Source organism: Eumetopias jubatus, unplaced genomic scaffold, assembly GCF_037043125.1.
Source record: "Eumetopias jubatus isolate StellerSeaLion01/CBP00866 unplaced genomic scaffold, mEumJub1_p1.0 scaffold_12, whole genome shotgun sequence".
NCBI classification, from domain to species: domain Eukaryota; kingdom Metazoa; phylum Chordata; class Mammalia; order Carnivora; family Otariidae; genus Eumetopias; species Eumetopias jubatus.
In genome coordinates this window covers 6,736,289-6,749,353 of record NW_028274818.1, presented here as the reverse complement: position 1 = coordinate 6,749,353, position 13,065 = coordinate 6,736,289, and the positions used below count along the sequence as shown (strand labels likewise).

General features: G+C 43.7%; 1 protein-coding gene across 2 annotated transcripts in view; it reads right to left on the bottom strand.

The window, feature by feature from the left end:
• Positions 1-12,238, bottom strand: part of UAP1 (UDP-N-acetylglucosamine pyrophosphorylase 1) — a 35,549-nt gene extending 23,311 nt beyond the window's left edge. Inside the window, exons 1-2 of one of the 2 annotated variants that reach the window (XM_028104761.2) lie at positions 12,028-12,110; positions 4,248-4,584 (exon numbers count right to left, since the gene is read on the bottom strand). In XM_028104761.2, coding sequence (XP_027960562.1) covers positions 4,248-4,527 — 280 coding nt within the window. In that variant the 5' untranslated portion in view covers positions 4,528-4,584; positions 12,028-12,110. Of the gene's footprint in view, positions 1-4,247; positions 4,585-12,027 lie in introns of both variants that reach the window. The other variant, XM_088016937.1, reaches the window with a different exon arrangement.
• Between the last annotated feature and the right edge of the window lie 827 nt (positions 12,239-13,065).

Here is a 13,065-nt window from a genome sequence, read left to right as displayed (position 1 = left end):
CTTTGACTAGTGCCTCATACTCTGACCTGGGCGGGTGCCTGAAATGAGGAGGATGGCACAGGTGCATGTGAAGCACAGCACAGCCAGAACTTTCCATTTAAACTGCCAGCAATCCCAGGACACTGAGTCAGGTAAACCGGCTATTAAACTAGTGGAGATAAAGGAAGACTACCTAAGAAAATTAGTCAGAAAAGACATTTTAAGTCTTTAACTTTTAACCCTACTGTACAGGTAAAACTCTTATTTTACAGACTATTTCCCAAAAATGTCAAGTACAAAAAGCATACTATAGAGGAAATCACTATTTAAACCAGTTTTAGGTACTGGAGGATTATTGTGAATTTCATGAGGTATAATAATAGCATTGTGAGTAGTAAGAAAATATCCATATATGTAGAGATGAATACTGAACTCAATAAGGGTAAAAATAACATCACGTTTGAGATTTGTCTTAAAGTACTACAGTAAAAAAAAGAAGAGGGACAGGTGAAGCAAAAGTAGCAAAATTTTGATATTTAACAAGGTGATACATATGTGGGATTCATTATACTGTTTTTATCTCTAAATATTTGTTTCAAAATATGCTTGAAATTTTTCGTAACAAATTTGTAAGTAGGCTACAAAATTATGCACAAGCCATAATCCCAGTGTGTGAATCTAAGAAAATACTAGAAAATACTACTAGTGAGTATTTATCTCTGAAACATGGGATGGCAGAGATTTTTATTTTTTCCTTTGTAGTTTTTATTTTTCCAATTTTTCTAAAATAAGTATGTGTTACTTATAAAACAAATCTATTAAAAATATCACTGTACTAGATTCCAGAAAATGTACAGGAGATAATATTATGAATACATTTTTTCTAAGCAATCCACTTACTTTTCTACCACAGTGCTATATGGAAGAGAAGCACCATTCAGATTAATTCTATAAATGTCTCATAGACAAAAGAACCTAATAGTGGATATTAATATGTTACTGTAAAATTGGAAGACTATTTTATGCTCAGTATAAGCATGCATTTCTTTGATAAAGATTTTTTTTTATTAAACAAATACATTTTCCCAATGTATCTTTACTAAAATGACATTCTCATAGAAGCCTCTAATTACTTCTCTCTCTAGATCTCAGCTTTGTAAGACAGAAATTTTTCAGTTGCTCCTCTATGTTCCATTTTCTACAACTGGCCAGAACACATTAAGAATTAAATTAGGGACGCCTAGGTGGCTCAGTTGGTTGAGCATCAGACTCCTGATTTTGGCTCAGGTCATGATCTCAGGGTTGTGGGATAGAGCCCAGCAACACACTCCATGCTGGGGGCAGAGTCCGCTTGAGATTCTCTCTCCTTCTCTCTGCCCCCCCACGCCCCCTGCAGGTGCATGCACTAAGGGGCGCCTGCCTGGCTCAGTCGGTAGAGCATACAACTCTTGATCTCAGGGTTGTAAGTCTGAGCCTCACTTTGGGTATAGAGATTACTTAAAAATAAAATCTTTAAAAAAAAGAGGGAAAGAAAGAAAATAAGATCTCTCTTCAACAAGAAGCACAGTGGCCACTTATGTATTTATCCTTCAGAAATAATTTTCCACCCTAGGCATGAAAATGTGAAAATGTCCATTTTAGTGTCAACAGCCACCAGACATTCTAAAAATACTGTACAATGCTTCTATTCTCTTCATCCTGAGGAGGGGGACGCAGGGGGCACGGTCTGATACAACTGCCAGGACCTTCCTCCTACCTGAAATACAACAATTAGAATCTTCACAATGGCAATCTCCTCCCCTTGATAACTTACTGCAAAAACTTCATTTTGTTATGAACTTGCACACACATGGAAGTTTCTGGCTAAGTGAATGAAAACTTACAAAGTCAGGGTGCCTGGGTGGCTCAGTCGTTAAGTAAGCGTCTGCCTTCGGCTCGGGTCATGATCCCGGGGTCCTGGGATCGGGCCCCACATCGGGCTCCCTGCTCAGCAGGAAGCCTGCTTCTCCCTCCCCCACTCCCCCTGCTTGTGTTCCCTCTCTCGCTGTGTCTCTGTCAAATAAATAAATAAAATCTTGAAAAAAAAAAAGTTACAAAGTCTCCTTCTTCATCCCTACTGTTTAAGCCACAAATAAATATCGCCCCCTTGACAATAAGCCAAAGGAAGTTTGTTTCATACTTTCTTGCAGTATACTTGGTTGAAATAGTTCCAGATTTCAGTTTAAATGAAAAGTCATAAAGGTAGACTAGTTCCACGGATTCCAACAGAAAGGTTATCAAGAAGACTCAAATTATAGGACGTTTTGACCGTTGCTCATGGTCCCCGTTATACAAGGTCAAAGCTTTGGCTTTCCATAAGAGTTCACTGGAAGACTTCATCCGCCTAAAATTACAAGGAGAAATACAGGCAGCAGGGACACCTGAGGGTATGAAGAGCCCTGTGTGACTTTCGCTCTGTTGTAGCCTTTTGAAACCCAGGGATGGACGGGAGGATTCATGAATCCAAAGTTAGTAAGGGTCAGAGTATTACCACAGCTCTCTGCTCAGAAGGATCCATCTGGAAGTTACTCTCTGACAGCTTAGTGGCAGAGCTCTATTATGAGAAGCTGGGTTAGCCTCTCCCAAGCCCTTGAGATCTAAAAGGGCACTTCCTAGAGATCATCCAATTATTTTCAATATTTTTTAATCCCCAAGCCCTAAAACCTGACGTAAAGATCAAATATATAAAACATGTCAAACTAGCACTGCTCTTGTAGTGGGAAGATGGAGTTAGAGACAAAGATGTTTAGTATCCATTTCCCCTGCTTACACGGGACAGTCTCCCCGGCAGTGGAACCCCTAGGGTTCCTTGGAACACAGTTTGAAAATTATTAAATCCGTATGCCCAGAGAAAGACAAGGAGATGTATACTGAAGGCTGATAATGGCAATTATCTGTCCTTTCTGTGGGGACAGGGAAAGCCAAAGAATGAAAGACAAAATAAAAATGGCAATAGTGTGGTACAAATATAGACTGTAAGATTTTATCTGTAACATTATTGCACATCTATAAAAGTAAATATACATATAATCAAGTAATAGGTGGCAATGTGAGCAAATAAAAACATTTCATTCAGTTAAGGGCAACTTCTCTGTAGTGTTTCTGTTATTTTTATATTTTTGCAATAAGTACCATTTTTTACAAAGGAAAGAAAAGTATTAATCAGATCTATTCGTCCTACGCTTGAGGACATGAGGTCCAGATCTGACAAGGACCATGTACAAACAACTCAAGGGCCTGAGCTGCAGTATTTAGTCACTATTACTTACAGAGAAGTAGTGGGTTATAAAAACCACAGCTCTGAACTCCACCAGAAAAGGTACATTTGAGCTATTTTGCCATTCTCAAAGCCGTTCTCTAATTAGAACTGGTCATGGGGACAGATTTTATGATACACTTTAGAAGAAAAAATATGGGGGCAATTCAACACACATTGATCAACCAACTTCTAACTGCAAAACCCTGTTCTAAATGCCCTGTGACACCCACAGACAAGCAGGATATGGGCTGCTCTTCAGGAGTCCACAACGTCATGATGAAGACAGACACAAACAACTCTTAGTTTAAGAAAGACTGGAAGCCAAGCATGGACAAATAACTCCAACTTGGGACACTGAAGAAAAGGTCACGATCAAAGAACCTTAAGAAATGAGTGTATGTGCCCGACATGCCCCACTGCACTGCACAGCACAACTCCAGGAGACTGCCTTCCAAGGTGACCCAGCTAGACAGAGAAGGGGCAAAGGCCAGTCCAAGCCAAGGATAACCATGAGCAATGGCAGGAAAGACATAATGTTCAGAGAAAGGTGAATTATTTGGTCCAGCTAAAATGTATGGGACAGTAGGAGCAGAGGGAAACAGAAGAGACCAGATTGGAAATACAGGCGAGGGAAGGTTTTTTGATGAAGCCAGCATAAACTGAAACATTTAACTTGTGCGTCAGGGTGGGAAATCGAGTAGAACCATGGAAATGAGCAAGGAAAGAGACTAGAGGCACATTAAGACTTGAATGAGAAAAACCCTGAACGGGGAACAGAAATGAAAAGAGCATGTAGGGACTGAAAGGGGAGACGAGGGAGAAGTTTTGGCAACATAATCTGTCACTTTCTGATCAGTCACCTGGTCTAAGGTAGAAGGAGAATCCAAATAATCATTACATGATCCGGCTACTTTAATACCTCTGGTATATCTCATTACAAACTTTAAAATGAACATTCCATGCTCAGTACCTTCACTTTCCCAGGCTTGCAGCCGATCTTGGTCCCTGGTGGCACTGCCCAACACCTCTCGAGGGACAGGCTCCATTCGTGCATCCATCTTCTCTTGCTGAGAGGATTGGTTAAAATCTTCAATTGCCTTCTGGAAAAAGAAGTTCAGCTCCTCAAAGTTCATGGCCTGGAGCTCTCCATAAAGTTCTACCTGTTGGGCTTCATCCAGCTCATTCCAGAACTGTAGCAGGTGTTCCTGTCCAGCTTTGGACAACCTGAGTTTGAGATCGTTAACATTCATAATGCTCTGGTAGCCAAGCTTTGTGAAAATAGAGGTGTAATCTCTGCACCTGTAAACCTTAAAAAAAAAAAAAAAAGAATCAACAGCGGGTCAAAGTCCAACCTCAAAACCTGAGCTCTTCCTACTACAAATAAGTACATTTTTTTTAAAAAAATTGCTGTTAAGGAAATTAACTTCTGCCTTCCCCTCACAAGAGTTGTAAGAGATCCAACTCGTAAAGACATAAACAGACATTTCTCTAAAGAAGACATCCAGATAGCCAAGAGACATGTGAAAAGATGCTCAACATCACTCATCACCAGGAAAAAGCAAATCAAAATTACCATGAGCTATCATCTCATACCTGTCAGAATGACTAAAATAAAAAACACAAGAAACAAACGTTGGCGAGGATGAGGGGAAGCCTCGTGCACTGTTGGTGGGAACGCAAGCTGGTGTAGCCACTGTGGAAGACCGTGTGGAGGTTCCTCAAAAGTTAAAAATAGAACTACCCTATGATCCAATAATTGTACTACTGGGAATTCACCAAAAAAAAAAACAAAAACAAAACAAAACACTAACTCAAAGGGATACATACACCCTTATGCTTACTGCAACATTATTTACAATATCCAAATTATGGAAGCAGCCCAAGTGTCCATCCACTGAGGAATGAATAAAGATGAGGGGGTGTGTACGCAATGAAATATTATTCAGCCATAAAAAAGAATGAAATCTTGCCATTTCCAACAACATGGATAGAGCTAGAGAGTACTATGCTGAGTCAATCAGAGGAAGGCAAATATATGATTTCTCATATGTGGAAATTAAGAAACAAAACAAATAGCAAAAGAAAAAAAAGAGAGAGACAAACCAAGAAACAGACTTTTTCTTAACTGCAGAGAACAAACTGATGGTTACCAGAGGGGAGGTGGGGGGGGGAAATGAGTGAAATAGGTGATGGGGACTAAAGAGGACTCTTACCCCAATGAGCACTGAGTAATGTATAGAATTGTTGAATCACTACATTGTATACCTGAAACTAATAAAACACCATAAGTTAAATATACCAGAATTAAAATTTAAAATAAAAATAAAAATTTAAAAATAAACTTGTAAGACAAGTAGTGTTACTAACTGTAATGCTAATTAGCATTATATAGCAGGCACTGCACTAAAAACTTTACCTACAAGGTCTCATTTAATTTTCACCAACTCTACAACATAGGTGCTATTATTTTCCTTACTTTACCACTGAGGAGACTGAGGCACAGAGAGGCAACACAACCAGGCCAACTGGTGGAGTTGGTTTGTGAGCCCACCAGGCGGTCCAATTCCAGAGCTCACAACCTGACCACCCCACTGCTGCCTTTGTAGTACTCCTCTGGCCGTGAGCACTTGACTTCTAAGTAACAACTATTCTCCTTTTAGCGCTAATGAGGGAAATGATTCTGCTGTATTCAGAATAAAACAAAATCCAAGAGGATAGGAACACCTATAATCATGAAAAATGCATTTTATTTCAATAGCAACTTCTACAGAGAAGCAATAAAAACATATCTATTCCCTTTACTAAGAATTAAACCCTAAAGGGACAAGCAATTCACACGTAACAATCAACAGATAAGACAATGTAATACAGCAAAACGTTAAACTGCATACTATTCAAAAATAAGAGAAAGAGGAAATACTGAATCTACTTGTCTACTATAGATAAATGCAACAGAGGGTAGGCGTTGTCTAGGAGAGTTCACAAAGGAAGCATGATGGAGCTGTGTGTGCCTCAAGGGTTGAGCGTATTACACAGATACGATCAGAAAACAAACAGAGCAGGCCCGTGTGACAAGAGCAGTAAGAAAGCTGAAGTTCTACGTAGCAGGATGGGAAGAGATGCAGGGTAGGACTCGACCATGAAGCGCGCTGAAAACCAAGCCAAGGAATTTAGACCTAACAGAGTAACGAGAAGCCCACAGCAGATTGCGCAACAGGGCCATGTCAGCATGCTTTAGAGAGATGACAGCACAATGGCATAAAGTAGATGGTAAGGAGGGACCACTGGAAGCAGGAAAACAAGTTCAAAGAAAACTGCAGGTTGAAAAGCCAAAGTTCTGAACCAGATTAGTTGCAAAGGAAATAAGTGTGAAAGGGAGAAATTTGAGGGTCACTGTAAAGAATCATCACCAAGTTATAACTGCTTAGACATGAAGGACAGGGAAAAAAGTGCCCAAAGAAACAGCCTGCTATCTCCTACCATAAGAACAGTGGTAGGTAATAGACATGGTAGTTCGGAGCAGTGTTCTGGAGTTCTCTATGCCTCACCTGTAAAGTGGAACTAATAACAGCATCTATCTCATCAGGACTACTAAACATCAAACACCATTTACAAACTCAGGTTAAGAGAACCTACATCTGTTCCCTGAGGTAGCAATAATAACACCTATCGCTTACATATCACTCGTGGATGACCGTACAATTCTAATTGCTTTACAGATACTTGTTCATGTAATCCTTAAAACAATGCTAAGGTACTATTGCTGGGATTACTTTACAGAGGAAGATACTGCACCACAGAGATAACTTGCCCCAAGTCCCAAACTAGTAAAGTGATAGAGCCTGGATTCAAACCCTAACAACCTGACTCTTAAAGTCACACTCTTCCACCTCTCAGGAGAAAAGACTGTGTGTGAGTGGGTGTGTGAGTGGGTGTGGGTGTGTAAAAGAAAGGAGCAGCGAGAGAGAGTACATGATTTATGCTTTATTCAGAAATATAGACACAACCGATGTTCTTACATCTGACTCACTTTGCAGAAATCAGTTCACAAGCCAACAGAATGGAGAAAGAAAGAAAATGCACAGCACAGGCAGGTGCAGAACTTCACAGGATGAGTAAATACTTCATTTTAAAATGTATTATTACTTTTTATTCAGTAATGGGTACGGTGATCCAAATCAGAAATTGCTCAGAAATAATTTTAACTAATGTCCACTCAAAAATAAATTCAGGAAATGTATTATCAGACAATAGAGAAAGGCACATAGCTTCTGTATTTTTCTTTAAATAAGATGCCCTCTAAAACTGAAGTGATGGACTGGCTTCAGGATTCTTCTTATAAAATCAACTTCAGATTAGATGAGCACATAAGATTCAGTGTGCTATATTCCCAACTTCTATTTTTGGTTTGTTATTTAGATTTATTTCTGGGATATAATGCTTCAAGTGTGAAACGAATGGTACTAGTTATGAAATCCACTTTATGAGTTACCAATGATTCCTAACGAAATTAAGGCTTCCACATGAAACAAAAATGAAACCTTATCATCAGCTCTACCTTGCTGTCGCCTAAGACCCCTGTCCTTTCCTCCAAGCTCTTCTTTTAGCCCCTCCTATTACTGAAATCCCATTCACCCTTAAAGGCCTGCCTCACACACTTCTAGCTTCAAGTGAATCTCTATTGGTCTGGGAATCAAACAGAAGTGACTTTTATTCCTGGCTCTATTCCTTGGACCAAGTCATAGATACCTTCAACTCTGTTAATTTCATCTGAAAAATGGGAACAATAAATTTTATTCACCAGGTTCAGAGGCATAAGTGAAATAACAACCAATGAGAAAACAAGGCTCAAAGAGGTTCAGTAATTTGCCCAAGGCTACGTACCTAGTAGACAGAAAAACAGGAATTTTAACCCAGATAAACCTGACTCTAATACCTATGATCTTTGCATCAGACAATAACCCTCATAAGCAGAGCAAATACTAAGAATTCAACCCAACATCTCATTTAAGAGGCAGGAGAGCTGGTGGAAGTCAGCATCGGGCTCCAGAGCCAGCCTGGCTGGACTCAGACCCCAGTGGCACTATTTCCTAATTCTGTGACCTTGAACAAGTTACTTAACCTTTCTGTGCCTCAATTTTTCTCTTCTGTAAAATGAGGATAAAAACAGTACTCATCTCTAAAGTTGAGAGAATTACTGAATTCAAATGAAAAGCATTTAAAACAGTACCGGACACATAAAAAAGCCCTCTATAAAGGTTATCAGCTACTATTATAAAAATGAAACTCGTGCTTCAGACCACTGAGTCACAGCCTCCAGAACATGAGGAGAGCTACTAGCTGAGTTAGGCAGTGGAGGATGAAAAGAAGTTTGAGAAAGGTACAAGAAGTAAAAGAAAACACAGTCTGTGGGAACGGCATGAAAAGTGGTTCAGGTAAAGAAATATACTCAAGGAATAAGGCGTAGCGCTGGAAGATGGGCGGCAAGTGGCCATAGATAAGGCTGAATGTGTTTCAGTGCTGCTACTCCTGTTCAAAGACAGATGGTGAGCCCACAACCTCACTCATGCCAATAGGTTCCTGCTCAAAGTTTCCTTTTCACATGCAGAGGCACGTCAACAGACAATTTATGAAGGAACATTATTTAACTTTCATGTGCCGTTAATTCATTCAATATTTAATGAGCACTTACCGTCTGCCAGGCGCTGATGTAGGGGACACAGACACAGCGATACACAAAGCGACAATGCGCATGCCCACATTCCAGTGCAAGAGACAGGCAAACATGTAAAATGTCAAGTAGAAGGTGGGCTAAGCGGTGAAAGTGCAACGAGAGGGAGACAGTGGATATTTTAAATGGGGTGGTTAGGTGGAGCCTCTGAGACATTTGACAATCCATCCGAATGAAGAGACAGCAAGTCAGTATCTTAGAGAGGAACATTCTAGGGACAGGATGCTGCAAGTGCAGCAGTTCTGACACAGGAATGTGCAAGGTCAACGCAGCTGGAGCAGAGTGACTGAGCCTGAGGGACTCTAACTGAGGTGGACACTGAGCAGATCAAGTAGGGCCTTTTGGTCAAAGTAAGAACTCTGGGGTTTGGGAAGCCACTGGAGAATCTGGAGCAGGGGAGCTTCACGGTCTGATTTCGATTTCAGAAGAATCATTCGTTGTTGTGTGGAAAAATATTCTGTAATGAAGGGAAAAGTGGAAGCCAGCAGACGGCAGTCAGGGAAGTACTGCAGTAGTCTCCATGAGATGATGCTGGCTTAGAGCGGTGGTGGATGTGGGTCCTAATCCTACAGGATTAGGTAATGGGTGGAATGTGGAGACAGAGAGAAAAATAGGAATCAAGCAAAGAGGACTCCAAGTGGTGATGCCATTTACTGAGGTGGGGAAACATTAAGACAGGAGCAGATTTAGAAATATGCACGGACATGTTAAGTTGGAGGTGCCTATTAGACACACAAACAAATGCTGATGAGACGGCAGAATGTGGTAGTCTAAAGTTCGAAGGTGATACTGGAGCTAAAGATAAAACTTTCAAGCATACATGATATTAAGTTATGAACTTAATGAGATCCCCTGGCAAGTGTAGATGGATGAAAAGGAAAGAAGTTAGAAGACTGAGCCCTGGACATGCATTAGGATATTAAGAAGCATTTCTATTGATTTATATAGATTTCAAGAGATATGATATCATTATTTTTTAATTAAAAAAATACATCATATAAAAAAAAACAGTTGAGTGAGACAGTTTTCTATTAAACTATTGTCCAAGGAATTGGGTCTTTCCTAAGGTCTCATCTATACTACTGTTTTTGCCCAGATTTAAGGAAGCATACTACAGCAGGAAGATCATCTGGCAACCAGGTAACTGAAGAATTGGAAGTCCTCATTCTTGGTCCCTCCCTAACAACTGACCCTATGCAAATCATTCCACCTCCCTGTGTACACATTTCCTCATAAAGACAATAAAACCAGTCTTCCTCACACACCCCCAAATGAGAGTCAAGAGTGGAGAGTCCCTGGCTCAGATGGTTAAGCAACTGCCTTCAGCTCAGGTCATGATCCCAGGGTCCTGGGATCGAGTCCCGTGTCGGGCTCCCTGCTCCTTGGGAGCCTGCTTCTCCCTCTGCCTCTCTCTCTCTCTCTCTCTCTCTCTCATGAATAAATAAATAAAATCTTAAAAAAAAAGAGTGGAGAGTCCCTGCCTACTAAAACATATGCAAACACAGTATTATAACATTTTAAGATATAAATCAATCTTTTCCTAAGAAGTCATTAAATACCCATTCACCTTCAGATGCTTGGGAAAATGGATCCATGCAAATAAGCCAACTCATAGGTTAAATTTTTCCCCATATAGGTTAAACTTTTCCCCACATAGGTTAAACTTTGATACCTGGCCTTAGACCACTGGTGGTCTGCAAGGGCTGACAAGGTCACATGTGCTAAATTAATTCTGGTAAGAGGTCTGGATGTATGTGTAATGGTAGGCAATAGTGAATACAAAAGTTAGAGTAGGATTTTTACTTTGACAAGCAAAGTCTGAAAAAGTCAAGGATCTGCTCTAAAAATGATGACAGAATTTGGTATACGCCCATAGCCTAATACATCTGCATCAAAAACAATGACAAATTTGGTAAAAATCCACCATGATCAAATATACCTTTATTAGAATTTAAATGCCAGTATTAAAGAAATCCAGGATTTCCCCTCCTTTCCTGGTCTCCCTCCTGCCCCTATCTCTGCTGCTATATTATGCCCCCAAAACTGATAAGTAAACTTCTTAGAACTTTTATAAAATAGTCTTGGAGTTGAGCCATAACCACTGAATCCTATAAATGCTTGGCAGCACAGACTATGAAGTCTTTCTTAATCCCAGCTAAAAGGAGCCAACTCACTAATAATGAGGGAATAGAAACTGCCTTCAGCTTCCTGTAAACCCTTCGGTCCACACCTAAAGAATTTCACCTTAAAAGTCCTTAAACTAAAAGCACTACATAATGATATCTTCACATTATCATAATCACTACTACCTCATTTCAGAATTCATAAACCGTGCACAAATAAACACAGAACAGCACCAGGCCAAACTTAATACAATCTTCAGGAAGCCATATGTTCAGCACATGTGTGCTCTCTCAGCCCTCCGATCCCGTCCTCCTGCGTGGCCAAGGCTGGGGAAACCCCGCAATCTCAAGCCTCTCCCAGTGTTAAAACCAACCAAAGGAACAAAAAGGGGCAGGCGGACTTTGTCCCCCTCTCACGTCCCCCGCAGGTATATCCACTCTTCCCTGCCGACGCCCTCAGCATTCTCTCCCTCTTCTGTGCCAGACGGCCCAACCGTTCCCAGCGGACACTTCAAACGACCACTTGTCCCCACCGGAGGCCCCCGAGCTTGCCCAAACTGTCCGCAAGGCCCCGGCCCGAGAACCTCAAGGCCCCTGCCGCCCCCCCCATCCAGGTGAGGCCCACCCCCAGCCGTTCGACAAATCCCCATTCCACTGCCCGGTCCGGGTCCTCCCCAAAGCCCCCGGCCGGCTGCGGCGCACTCCCCAGCGGGGGTCCCCGGGCATGGCAAGCGCCTGCGGGGCGCGCGGGGCGGTTCCTCGGCCAGGGCCAGGCTCGGGCGCCAAGCACCGACGTGGCCGTGGGAGCGTGCGCGTGGCGGGACCGGGCCCCGGCGTCCCCTCCGGGCTGGCGGGTGACGGGGGAAGGACACACGACTGGGCGGGGAGCCCCTCACCTCCCTCGGCGCGACAGCGACTCCGCCCGGCTCCGGCTCCCAGCGCGCAGCCACTCCTCGGCGTCCCGCGCCCGCTCCGAATATATACCCTCATGCGGGGGGCCGGGGCGGCGGGGCGGGCCGCGAGCTGGCCCGGGGAGCGCGGCCCCGGCCACCCCGCCCCTCTCTCGCAGCTACGAGTGGCTACCCGCGCCGGGAGGAGCCGCCACCGCCCGCCCGGCCACGTCAGCGCCGCGAGCGCTGGCGGCGAGGCGGGCGCCGAGGGGGCGGGACCTGGCGCGTCACTCATTCCCTGGCCCAATGAGGACGGCGCTGGGAGTCCGGTCTACTGTGGCCCCGCCCCTCCGGCGCGCAGCGGACGCGGAGAGGTGTGCGCTGCGTCAGCTGGGAGGGGTGAGGCCGCCGCCGTGCGGTGGTCGCGTTGGCCGCCCCGTGGGGGCCCTGGCGTCACAGCCGGCCCTGCTAGCTGCCAGCCCACGGCTCCCAGTCGTCCGCTGGCCCAGCGCCTCGGCCGCGCCCCGTTAACAGAAACGGACCGCGGAGTTGGGCGGGGAGCGGTGTCATTCGGCTGGTGGATTTCCGACAGGCGGCGCGGAGGGCTGCGAAATGTGGCCGTGTCTGCGCACCGACCCTGGAGGGCGGACCTGGGGCGCACTCTGACCTTGGGCTGGCTCTTGCCTCTCGGGTTAGCCGGATCCCTGCAAGGGCTCCGACTGCCTTTCTGCCTTATGGGTTTTTGGTCCCAAGTGCGGGAAGCCAGGCCCGTTTACTTTTGCACAAAACGGGCAGGAAAAGAGGAAAGGCAAGCAAAGGTATTAGGTAATGAAAAGCGCGCCAGTGAGAGAGAGCCCAGATGTCCGTTCTGTGTGACTGTTACTTCCTCAGTATTCGACACGAAACTGGTGGTTGGACTGGATGACCTCCATGGCCCTTGCACGGCCCACTGTTTATAATTGCCTGTTGTATACTGTCAGTCCTGTTACAGACCTTGTGTGGGTGTGCACATGCAGGTTACATGCTCAGTACGGGGTCCCGTAG